Source organism: Monodon monoceros, unplaced genomic scaffold (assembly GCF_005190385.1).
Source record: "Monodon monoceros isolate NGI ecotype Baffin Bay Population unplaced genomic scaffold, NGI_Narwhal_1 Super_Scaffold_3, whole genome shotgun sequence".
NCBI classification, from domain to species: domain Eukaryota; kingdom Metazoa; phylum Chordata; class Mammalia; order Artiodactyla; family Monodontidae; genus Monodon; species Monodon monoceros.
The window spans coordinates 70,698,785-70,711,962 of NW_021703780.1; the positions used below are offsets into that span (position 1 = coordinate 70,698,785).

At 44.6% G+C, this 13,178-nt stretch overlaps 1 protein-coding gene across 3 annotated transcripts in view; it reads right to left on the minus strand.

Annotated features, from left to right (window-relative positions):
- The window catches only part of ARHGEF3 (Rho guanine nucleotide exchange factor 3), a 303,522-nt gene that overhangs the window by 256,232 nt on the left and 34,112 nt on the right, over nucleotides 1–13,178 (minus strand). For all 3 annotated transcript variants that reach the window (XM_029243387.1, XM_029243386.1, XM_029243391.1), the window contains exon 2: nucleotides 6,981–7,073. In XM_029243387.1, the coding sequence (XP_029099220.1) occupies nucleotides 6,981–7,042 (62 nt within the window). In that variant the 5' untranslated portion in view covers nucleotides 7,043–7,073. The remainder of the gene's footprint in view (nucleotides 1–6,980; nucleotides 7,074–13,178) is intronic.

The following is a 13,178-nucleotide window of genomic DNA, read 5'->3' on the forward strand; positions in this document are numbered from 1 at the left end:
CCCCAGCATACCTGACAGAGTGCTGAGCACACGATAGGTAGGTACTCAAGTAACTGCTGAACGAATTTCCCAAAGTCATCACTATAAGGATTGCCACAGAAAAGCAAAGGGCATGTGTTCTGACGGCTCCTACTTGGTTCTGCGGTTGGTGGGAAAACGATTTACAGGCTGATAACAGACTAAGGCCACGTGCTGGGTGTTAGCCAGGTGCCCGGTGACCACAAGCGAGGGACTTCGTAGCACACTGAACCTTCGCACCAACTTTATGACCTAAGTACCACTGTTATTCACCTTCATAGATGGCAAACTGAGACTAGGAAAACTTCCAACAACTGGGCCAGGATCTTCACCACTTCCCCTAACACCCTCCTGGCAGTTCCTACTGTCACTAGGGCCCCACTATGAGGAGACTGTCTGGAATTAGGAACACAATGACGGGCTCCCGATGAGACTAGAACGCCCACCCTCTGCACCTCAACAGATTCCCTTGGCTGAGGCCCCGTCCCACCCCTGGGGCAGCCACAGCAGCTCCTTCCCATCCTGCAGAGGGGCTTGGAGCGCCCACCTGCGGGGACAAGGTAAGATGAGGATCCCAATGAGATGAGAAGTAGGGGAGATGGCTAGAAGGCCAGGGGCCTTCTCCCTTGAGAGCATCAAAGACACAGATGTCCCAACAAGTACCTGTGACACTGGGGCACGTCCTTAAAACTGTTTCTTCATCTGCAAAATGGAGGCAAACAATGTGTATTCTGCCCAGTTGCTGTGATATTTGGAGCCAACGTATATAAAAAGCCCCTTAGGAGGTGCCCAGAATTGGCAGATATTATTATAATTTGCCATGTAGAGGATTAGCCAGGCTCCCTGGAGAACTGAAGAGCTTTTTCAGTGGCTTCACAGCAGATCTTCCAGGACACTGTCCTAATTCATGCCTCTGACCAGTCCAAGGACAGATAAAGACTTGGTTTAGTGGGGAAAAAAACCACAACAAAGCAGAACTTGAGGCTTAGGAGGCTGGGTCTGGGTCTTGGCTCTTCCATTCCTGCTACAGGACCACAGCCCAGCCCTTTGCCTCCCAAAATGTCAGTCCCTCATCTGTAAAATAACATCACCTCCCTCATTGGGTCTTCCTGTGTCTCAAAGAAGATCATGTGCACTCACTCAATTACCTTAACAATCATTTAATAATAAGCTGTCTCCGGGGTTACGCCAATGAATGTAATATGGAGTCTATTTCGTTCTCATATTTATGCAACAAATGTTTAGTGAGTGATGACTCTATCCCAGGCACCGCCCTGAGGAGTCGGGTGAGGAGACACAGACCACATCTGCCCTCAGGGGGCTTACAGTTGTTTTAAACAATATACCTAAAATTTTAGGATTAAAAGGAAAGTCATCAATCAACCAACCATTCTTTTTAGCCAATGAGAGATATGAGAGAAAAGAAAAGAGACACACCAAGGGTCACACAGCCAGGAAGAGGCGAGAGCAGAATCTGCACAGCGGTTTTTCAGTTTGCAGCCCAGTGTTCTTTGCACGGGAGAGTTTCTGCCTGAATAAAAACCTTTATGAAGATACCTGACCCTCCCACTTGTTCTCAACTCACTCACCGGCAGGCTTGTGACAGGGATTGGAAGACCTCTTCCATCTTTCGCTTACAATAGTATCTTAAAGTTCCTATCAAAAAACGCTAAACCATTTAAAAATCCAACACCTGTGTCTTTGGTTACTATGCCTCTCTGTCCCAGGCACATCACTGCAGCATTGGTAGGAACCTTCAAGATCTCCCAGTTCGGCATGTCCCCAGTGTGATCTCTGCAACAGCAGATGTGAGGATCGGGGGGCTGCACACTCTTCCCTCTCTTGAGAGACCCCTCCATGCACACTGACCTTTTACAGGCTCTGCTGGGTCCTGTGAGAAAGGCTACATTTGACTGAGCTTAAGCCAGTAGTGCCTAAACAAGTTTGGCAACAGGCCCCATTTTTTTCCCTGCAGTGCCTATTAATGTTTGGAGGAAACCATGTTCTGAGGAGCAGACTGTGGGAAATGCTGATGGAATCTCCAAGAAGACACCTTGGAGAGGTGAAGTGCCTTGCTCAAGGTCACAGGACTGGTGAGTCTGAGAGTAAAGGCTAGAGCCTCAGGTCAGGAGAGGCTACTCTCCCTTTTGTTGGGTTTCCAGCTTCTCAAGGTCAGCGGCTGAACTTCTGGAGGTGGAGGAAGCAGAGCAGGCCCACACAGCCCTTGGGGCAGTGAACAAAGAGCTCATAAAAAATCAGTGACCCAAACAGCTCCCGCCTGAAGGACACGATGGAAGCTGATAAGTGGATCAAGAAGAGAGCAACTAACAACAAGCAGTGAAACTAACCAGTCTAAGGTGCGGGCTCTAGAGGCAGTCTATCCCTGGAGCATGAAAACAGAACACAGGGCAGGGCAAATCTCAATTTTGGATACAGCCCTTCATGCTGCCATCTAAAAATCATTCTGTTTTCTAGCCAGTTCAGGCCACTAAAGCTGCTCATGGGTTGAAAGCCTACTGTGTACAGGGCCCTGGGCCGGACATGGGGTGTTGCTGCACCAGACAGGGCCCTGCCTTTCAAGTCAGTAAAGTCTAGTGGAGCCAGCACAAAAGAGGTTCTCAAAACACCCTGGAATAAATGCGCTAGCCAGAGAAGATCTTTATTTTCATAAAAGAGACACTCATTGGTACAATCTGAGAGTGAAAGGCCCTGCAAGGAAAGAGTAACCCCTTATTTGAACAGGATAGGATGTTCACTGACTGACTGACCCACAGATGAATGAAAGAATGAATGAATGAAACAATCGATCAATTTCTCCAGCATGGGCTGAGTCCTAACCATCTACCATTTCAAGGAACTATCACAAGTCCATTTATAGGAAGGATTTACAAGAAGGGCAAGAGCTTCTCCCCTCAAAATTCTCCTCTTTAAACATCAGAAATTCCACTTGCCTAAAACCATTGCTGCACAGCTGAAGAAACTGAGGAGTGATATTGTCCGCCCAACATCACAAATGCCAGCAGAAAACTGCACTCCCCAGGGGCTTACTCTTCTAAAAATCCTGTATTCTTGTGAGTTAGCACCCAGAAGTACAAGCGGCAAGTAAAGGTTGCTCAGTTAATGAGTGCTGTGGGACTAGGTCTTCCCACAACTAAGTCACTTGGTTAAAAGACAAAGTGTCCGTAAAGCTCAGGAGCAAAACTGCATTCCCGCAGAAGGGAGTGAGGTCTGTGGGCAGCGCCCCCAGGGAGCCCCTCTCCTCGGGAACCTGGGGTTGGCTCCAGGCAAGCTTAGGTCCTGGTCCTTCTCACTGTCAGGCTTTGTCACAGTACCTCACCTCAAGGATCCAGGGTCCACCCTTTATCGCTACTTGAACACTACACTTATCAGTCCAGAAATATTAGTGAGCACCTACTGTGTGCCAGGCACTGGGTAAACAACAGTGAGCAAAACAGGCAAGACCTGGCCCCACAGAGTTCACAGTCCAGTAAGAAAGGTAGACACTAAAAAGATAATTACATATAGGATAAGAAATCATGTCAATGGATTATCATTTCTCTTTTTTTTTTTTTTCGCCATGCAGCATGTGGGATTTCAGTTTCCCGAGCAGGGATTGAACCCGTGCCACCTACAATGGAAGCGTGGAGTCTTAACCACCGGACCACCACGGAAGTCCCAGATTATCATTTCTAAAACACAAGTCTGGCCCTATCAATCTTCTGATAGAGAAATCTTCCTAGGTTCCTCACTCTATGTGGGATTAAAAATAAACAAACAAAAATGAAAACAGCTGCCTTAATTGGGTGCTTACTCAATACCAGGTGCTTTACTATGATTAACTCAGGACATGCTCCAACAACCCACTGCAGGAGGTACTATTATTATCCCCATCGACCAACGAAGAATTAAAGTTTTCTAGTTAACCACTGCTTACTGCGTTGCAAAAGCCCATCCACCCCCCCCAGCCAAGACCCTGAATTCCCTGAGAATTCATATCTTACTCAACTTGCTGTCTCTTGTGCCCACAATTGTATTTCATAAACTCCCATTGAATGAATAATCAACTGATTGATCAATGGGCTGGTTTCCTTCAAGGCATTATCCACGTAATAAGCTCAATTTTTGGAACAAGTACTGGTCAGCGTCCTAATAATCATGCGGGAAGTAGCTGGGATGTTGTGAAAAGAGGCAGAGCCAACCCCCGGAGGCCTGAGACCGCAGCTTGGCTCTGTGTGAACCTGGACAATCATTTCCTCCCTCTAGGCCTGACTGCTTCCCACTGCCCTGATGGGGAAGCAAGAAACCAGACAGTGAGCCTAGGACCTCCGCTGGCTCTACACATTTACGTTTCTGAAACCTAATGGGGGGCTGGGGCTCAGGAAGACCTCTGAAACTGCACTCTGCCTGCTTTTAGAACGGCGTCTCAAATTAAACGTTTTAGGGAGGGTGACTGATCAGGTCTATGGGGGTGAATGAAGAACTTCCTCTTCGGCCATAGCTCAGTGGGCATATTTATCCTAATAAAGTAGATTTACTCCCTATGACAAAAACCCCTTTCCAGAGAAGTATTTTGGATGAATACGGGTGAGACTGCCACCCCCAACTGTACACCAGAATAGAGGGGCTGGTGAAATGAAAGAGCCTGTGTTCATATGCTGGAAGCAAACAAAACCCAAACCACACTCCCCACTCCTACACTCTCCTCTGGGAAGGCCACGTGAGTGTGGTCAAGGCCACTGCGAACATGGGCCTAATGGCTCCATGTGGTCCATAAGCTATGACCACAGGAGAACTCGCCACTCGGCAAGCATGGGTCTGTCTGTCACTCAAAGTGAGAGGAATGGGTAGGAGCTGGGGCTCCGCAGCAAGACAGAGTATTTGTTGGTCTTCTTTTGTTGCTTGGGTTGGTTTTGAGGGAATTTCTGTCCTCACGTCACCTAATGGACATAATGGGGGTAACAACACATCCCCCTTCCTCACCACGGTGAGAATTAAATGAGATGAGTAAGCCAAGTGATCCACACAGAGCCTGACACATAGTACATACTCAGATTGTTGCCAAGGATGGTGGTGGTAGTGGATGAAATCATCTGAGTCAGGAAATCCAACCCAAGGCTCTCCCAACCCACTCCAGGATCCAGAGAGAAGCAGGTGATCCTGGGATGAACGCTACTGGAAGAGCAGACTTGGATACTTTTCAGAAAAGAAACAAACAGGTGCCCACTCTTGGGAAGGACCCAGCCTGTCCAGGTGCTCTGGGCCTCAGGATAATCACTGGGTCCCTGTAAGGACAGAGGCTCGCCAGGGCCATTGGGAAACAGAGAGACCTGAGAAGACGAACTTCCTCAGAGTAAAGAGAAGGGGGAGGAAATTGCAACCATGGAGAGATACCGCTGTTAACCCAACAGACTGGCAAAAATTAAAAAGCATGAAGAGCTGAGGTGTGGCAGGAGGCGGGCAAACAGGAAATCTGGTATCCTGCCGATAACTGGTGCTCTTTAGAGAACGATTTGGCAGCATTTATCAAGATCTTAAATGCATGCAAAGGATGGCCCAACAACTTCACTCCTCGATAACCATCTACCTAAGAGAACTATCTGCTCATGTGCTTGGAGGCGTAAGCCAGAAAGTGCATCAAAGCACTCCACTGCTGTAAGGGCGAGAAACAGAACCCACCCAGCCCCCACCACCAACAGGAAAACAGCTCGATAAACAGTGAGATTCTCATGCCATGGATACGATACTCACTTTGCAACAAAACAAGGTAGACTCACATGTACTGTCTTGAAAACATTTAAAGACATATTATTGAATGTTTTAAAAAGGTTACAGGGGCTTCCCTGGTACTGCAGTGGTTGCGAGTCTGCCTGCAAATGCAGGGACATGGGTTCGAGCCCTGGTCCGGGAAGATTCCACATGCTGCGGAGCAAATGGGCCCGTGTGCCACAGCTGCTGAGCCTATGCTCTGGAGTCCGTGAGCTACAGCTGCTGAGCCCACGTGCCACAACTGCTGAAGCCCACGTGCCTAGAACCCATGCTCCACAACAAGAGAAGTCTCTCACTGCAATGAGAAGCCTGCGCACCACAGCGAAGAGGAGCCCCTGCTCGCCGCAACTAGAGAGGGCCCACGCACAGCAATGAAGACCCAATACAGCCAAAAATAAATAAATAAAATAAATGAATTTAAAAAAGAATGTTAAAAAAAAATTATTAAAATAAATAAATAAATAAAATAAAAAGGTTACAGAATAGACCAGCAAGCACAGTATGACAGACTGTATTTAAAGAACAGAAAGAAAGAAAAAGGAAAGGAAGGAAAAAATGACTTTGTTTTTCTATGTATATAGATTCCTAGTAAAAGCTCTGGAAGGAAATTCACAAAGTAGGTCACAGTGGTTATTCTGGGAAAGGTAGGAGTGGGGTGGGTGCTGGGAATGAAACTTGGGGATCAATGGGGTTTTCACTCTTATTTTTAACCAGAAAAACGTACCAATGCATTTCTTGGGTATTTAAATTAAATTAATACATTTATTTTTAAGGAACAAAAAAGAGGAGGTGGAAGGAACAGGAAGAGATGATGACTTCAAGAGAAGATGTAGCTGCCGAGAGCTAAGGGTCTGCCTTCACCTCCTCTTGGGGGACTGGCCACCCACAAATGCAGACACAACACATCTGAGCATAAGCCCATAGCTTCTTGGAATGACAGAATCAGATATTTAATGCTATACCACATCAGTTCTATATACCAACTCTTCCTTCTAAATCTTAGAAAACTTCCCTCATACTTGACAAAGGTATCCTTCCTCTGGTGTCAGAAACTCAAGGTATGAAAACGGGACACATGAAATTTTGCTATCTCCAAATTCTTGTTGGCCTCCACTGACTTATAAGAAGTCCTGCATTACATTTAATTGTTGCATGTAAGAATTTTTTTTAATTTTAATTTTTAAAGATACTTTTACCTTTCCTTGTTTTCTTCCATTTCTCTGAAGACACACTGATTCATTACTCTGGAACTGTCCATAGACACTGTGTGGCAGATCCAGGTCTTCTTTCTGAAAAAGGAAAATAACCAACATTTATAACCTGGGTACATGTATGTTAACACAAAGAGATGCATTAAATACATACAAAAGGAATATGTCAAAGGCTGCCTAGTGTCCATCAAAATCCATTCTCCCTTTTGTCCATAGGTTACTTGAGTTTCATCAGGGACTACATTTCCCAGGCATCCTTGCAGCTAGGTGCAGCCAGGTATCTGAGTTCCCAATGGAATGTGAAAGGATGTGATATGTTCCACTTCTCCACGTAGGTCTCAAGACATGGGCATGCCTTGTCCATCCTTCCCCTTGGTTCCCACTGGCTGGAACTCAGCTCTGACCATGCAGATAATGACAATGCACTTGGAAATAACGAAGGAACAAGACAGAAGGCACTTGGGCCTGCGACTGACTGCATGGAGCACAGGTGCCCTCTCTCCTGGGAACTACTACCTTAGAGAGAAATGTCTTTGTTCTTTAAGTCACTTTAAGTTTAATAAAACTTTAAGTTTTATTGGGTCTTGTTTTTATGGCTGGTTAAGTCTCACTGAGTTGGCACTACAGTTAAATATTATCACTGGGGCCCTTCTGAGGGTGGGTTTGGTTATTTGGAGCTTGGGACAGTCTGTGTCTGTGGAGACAGGTGAGTCCAAATTATTTGGGGTCACAATTTTGGTAAAACCACATGCAATTTCAAGTAGGTACTCAATCAGTGTTCGATGGATGAAGAGGTGTTAATAAGCATGTAATCTCTTCCTGTGTGAAGTGCCTCGAAAGCAGAGCACCTGGTATGGAATTAGGAACACCGGGACCCACAAGTATGACTTGTGAGCTTCACTTCACGAAACGACTACTCGGGATGGTAAAATGCCACCTGAATGCACACGATACCCACATTTAAGGATTTTTGTCTCTGCTTAGGAGTGACAGAGACTAGGAAACACAGGGACAGAGACAGAGAGACAGAGCTAGAGGGAGAACATTCCGATGGTGGAGGATTCGGCCCACTATTCCACTCCCTGCACGTCTGCCCCAGGATGAGTCTGAGCTACAACTCGGAGGTTCCCTCTCCAGTCTCAGGAACTGCATTCCTCACCACTCAGGGTGTGGCTTTAGCATTAAAAGATAGATTCTCTTTCTGCACCATGGCCCAAACATGAACCAGCTACTTCATTTGTAACCAAAGAAACAGCTGTCATTTTCAATGCAGGAAGAACTGGCTGTGCAGACCATATTGAGGGATGGTGTCTTGGTCTCCAGCCTGGAGCCTCCTAGGCAAAAAGGGGTCCAGGATAGTTTTGACACCCATGACCTTCACGCTGGTGCTGTCATTATGGCCCAGCTCCACTGCATCAGCTGTTCTGATGGTTGAGCATCATAGGCTGTTTGGCCAAATCTCCTCCACAATCCTCCATCTGCTCCACTGTGGGTCTGGCTTTCTCCCAGATCAAAGCACCATGTGAACAAACTTTCAGATCCAGGTGAGCAGGACCAGATACCTGGGACCCTGCACCATGATGTGTTGGACAGAGTCAGTGTTGGGGAGAATCCCCAGCCACAGCCTCCAACACTGCTCTTTAACTTGCAAAGAGCACACTAAGAGGTATTTTTAGCATCTGGATTCCTGTCTGAGGCCACTGCCCTGGCTTCCATCAGAGCTTAACTTCTTCAGCTGTGGCATGTGCATTATGCAGGGGCCCAGAACAAGGCAAGAGGGAAGATGTGGACCCTGGAAGGAGGGATGTGGATGTGATATGTGGAAGGGTAATGGGACTTGAACTCAGAGTCCCAGAGGTGCTACTGCATTTCTGCCACGAAGGGAGAGGGGAGAAATCAGTAGCTCACACCAGGGTCACTTTTGCGGCTGTGAATACCTTGGCCCACCTCACCTTGGCCTGGAAGCCAAGTTTGCTCAGTGTAGCAAGCTCTTACACAGCACAGTAACTGCTGCAAGAGGATTTGATACCTACATCCCAAATGACGCCAACAGCAAACTCTCCTCTAAGTCACATTTCCCCTGCAGCAACGAGGTCAGAGCCTGCCTTCACAGGCTAATTCTGGGTCAGGGTTTCAGGTTTTCCCTCCTGGTGTTGGAGAAGGTATTCTGTAGACAGCCATCAAGAAACCACTGTCCTTCAGCCCGTGGCTAGGAGCCGGCACTGGGGACACCCATCTCTGTATCCCAGCACTGAGGGATGTCCAAGGTGCAGACACTGACATGGATTATCTCATTGAATTCTAACATCAGCCCTAGGAGGCAGGCACTGCCTCACTCTATGAAATGGAAAACTGGGTTAAGATTTGTCGAAGGCCATACAGACACCAAATGGCAAAGCCAAGACTTGAACCAGGGGGTTCAAGTCTGTGTTCCTAACCACTGTATTTTTTTTTAACATCTTTATTGGAGTATAATTGCTTTACAGTGTTGTGTTAGTTGCTGCTGTATAACAAAGTGAATCAGCTATATGTATACATATATCCCCATATCCCCTCCCTCTTAAGCCTCCCTCCCACCCTCCCTATCCCACCCCTCTAGGTGGTCACAAAGCACTGAGCTAATATCCCTGTGCTATGCAGCTGCTTCCCACTCCCTATCAGTTTTACATTTGGTAGTGTATATATGTCAATGCCACTCTCTCACTTCGTCCCAGCATCCCCTTCCCCCTCCCCGTGTCCTCAAGTCCATCCTCTACATCTGCATCTTTATTCCTGTCCCGTCCCTTGGTTCTTCAGAATGATTTTTTCTTTTCTTTTCTTTTTTTTAGATTCCATATACATGTGTTAGCATACGGTATTTGTTTTTCTCTTTCTGACTTGCTTCACTCTGTATGACAGACTCTAGCTCCATCCACCTCACTACAAATAACTCAATTTTGTTTCTTTTTATGGCTGAGCAATATTCCATTATATATATGAGCTGCATCTTCTTTATCCATTCATCTGTTGATGGACACTTACTTAGGTTGCTTCCATGTCCTGGCTATTGTAAACAGTGCTACAATGAACATTGGGGTACACGTCTCTTTTTGAATTACGGTTTTCTCACAGTATGTGCCCAGTAGTGGGATTGCTGGGTCATATGGTAATTCTATTTTTAGTTTTTTAAGGAACCTCCATACTGTTCTCCATAGTGGTGGTATCAATTTACATTCCCACCAACAGTGCAGGAAGGTTCTCTTTTCTCCGCACCCTCTCCAGCATTTATTGTTTGTAGATTTTTTGATGATGGCCATCCTGACTGGTGTGAAGGGATACCTCACTGTGGTTTTGATTTGCATTTCTCTAATGATTAGTGATGTTGAGCATCCTTTCATGTGCTTGTTGGCAATCTATATATCTTCTCCAGAGAAATGTCTATTTAGGTCTTCCACGCATTTTTGTATTGCGTTGTTTGTTTTTTTCATATTGAACTGCATGAGCTGCTTGTATATTTTGGAGATTAATCCTTTGTCAGTTGCTTCGTTCGCAAATATTTTCTCCCATTCTGAGGGTTATCTTTTCGTCTTGTTTATGGTTTCCTTTGCTGTGCAAAAGCTTTAAGTTTCATTAGGTCCCGTTTGTTTATTTTTGTTTTTATTTCCACTTCTCTAGGAGGTGGGTCAAAAAGGATCTTGCTGTGATTTATGTCATAGAGTGTTCTGCCTAAGTTTTCCTCTAAGAGTTTTTTAGTGTCTAGCCTTACATTTAGGTCTTTTATCCACTTTGAGTTTATTTTTGTGTATGGTGTTAGGAAGTGTTCTAATTTCATTGTTTTACATGTAGCTGTCCAGTTTTCCCAGCGCCACTTTTTTTTTTTTTTTTTTTTTTTTTGCGGTACACGGGCCTCTCACTGATGTGGCCTCTCCGGTTGCGGAGCACAGGCTCCGGAAGTGCAGGCCTAGCGGCCATGGCTCATGGGCCTATCCGCTCCGCGGCATGTGGGATCTTCCCGTACCAGGGCACGAACCCATGTCCCCTGTATCGGCAGGCAGACTCTCAACCACTGCGCCACCAGGGAAGCCCCCAGCGCCACTTACTAAAGAGGGTTCTTTTCTCCATTGTATATTCTTGCCCCTTTATCAAAGATAAGGTGACCATATGTGCGTAGGTTTATCTCTGGGCTTTCTATCCTGTTCCATTGATCTGTATTTCTGTTTTTGTGCCAATACCAAAATGTCTTGATTACTGTAGCTTTGTAGTATAGTCTGAAGTCAGGGAGCCTGATTCCTCCAGCTCTGTTTTCCTTTCTCAAGATTGCTTTGACTTTTGGGGTCTTTTGTGTTTCCATACAAATTGTGAAATTTTTTGTTCTAGTTCTGTGAAAAATGCCAGTGGTAGTTTGATAGGGATTGCATGGAATCTGTAGATTGCTTTGGGTAGTATAGTCATTTTCACAGTGTTGATTCTTCCAATCCAAGAACATGGTATATCTCTCCATCTGTTTGTATCATCTTTAATTTCTTTCATCAGTGTCTTATAGTTTTCTGCATACAGGTCTTTTGTCTCCTTAGGTAGGTTTATTCCTAGGTATTTTATTCTTTTTGCTGCAATGGTAAATGGGCATGTTTCCTTAATTTCTCTTTCAGATTTTTCATCATTAGTGTATAGGAATGCAAGAGATTTCTGTGCCTTAATTTTGTATCCTGCTACTTTACCAAATTCATTGATTAGCTCTAGTAGTTTTCTGGTAGCATTGTTAGGATACTCTATGTATAGTATCATGTAATCTGCAAACAATGACAGTTTTACTTCTTCTTTTCTGATTTGGATTCCTTTTATTTCTTTTTCTTCTCTGATAGCTGTGGCTAAAACTTCCAAAACTATGTTGAAGAATACTGGTGAGAGTGGACAACCTTGTCTTGTTCCTGATCTTAGAGGAAATGGTTCCAGTGTTTCACCATTGAGCACGATGTTGGCTGTGGGTTTGTCATATATGGCCTTTATTATGTTGAGGTAGGTTCCCTCTATGCTCACTTTCTGGAGACTTTTGATCATAAATGGGTGTTGAATTTTGTCAAAAGCTTTTTCTGCATCTATTGAGATGATCACATGGTTTTTATCCTTCAATTTGTTAATATGGTGTATCACATTGATTTGTGTATATTGAAGAATCCTTGCATTCCTGGGATAAACCCCACTTGATCATGGTGTATGATCCTTTTAATGTGCTGTTGGATTCTGTTTGCGAGTATTTTCTTGAGGACTTCTGCATCTATGTTCATCAGTGATGCTGGCCTATAGTTTTCTTTTTTTGTGACATCTTTGTCTGGTTTTGGTATCAGGGTGATGGTGACCTCGTAGAAAGAGTTTGGAAGTGTTCCTCCCTCTGCTATATTTTGGAAGAGTTTGAGAAGGATAGGTGTTAGCTCTTCTCTAAATGTTTCATAGAATTCACCCGTGAAGCCATCTGGTCCTGGGCTTTTGACTGTTAGAAGATCTTTAATCACAGTTTCAATTTAAGTGCTTGTGATTGGTCTGTTCATATTTTCTATTTTTACCTGGTTCAGTCTTGGAAGGTTGTACTTTTCTAAGAATTTGTCCATTTCTTCCAGGTTGTCCATTTTATTGGCATAGAGTTGCTTGTAGTAGTCTCTCATGATCCTTTGTACTTCTGCAGTGTCAGTTGTTACTTCTTTTTTATTTCTATTTCTATTGATTTGAGTCTTCTCCCTTTTTTTCTTGATGAGTCTGGCTAGTGGTTTATCTATTTTCTTTATCTTCTCAAAGAACGGGCGTTTACTTTTATTGATCTTTGCTACTGTTTCCTTCATTTCTTTTTCATTTATTTCATTTATTTCTCATCTGATCTTTATGATTTCTTTCCTTCTGCTAACTTTAACAACTGTAAATATTTATGCACCCAACTTAGGAGCACCTCAATACATAAGGCAAATGCTAACAGCCGTAAAAGGGGAAATTGACAGTAACACAATCATAGTAGGGGACTTTTAACACCCCACTTTCACCAATGGACAGATCATCCAAAATGAAAATAAATACGGAAACACAAGCTTTAAATGACACACTAGACCAGATGGACTTAATTGATATTTATAGGACATTCCATCCCAAAACAACAGAATACACTTTCTTCTCAAGTGCTCATGGACCATTCTCCAGGATAGATTATATCTTGGATCA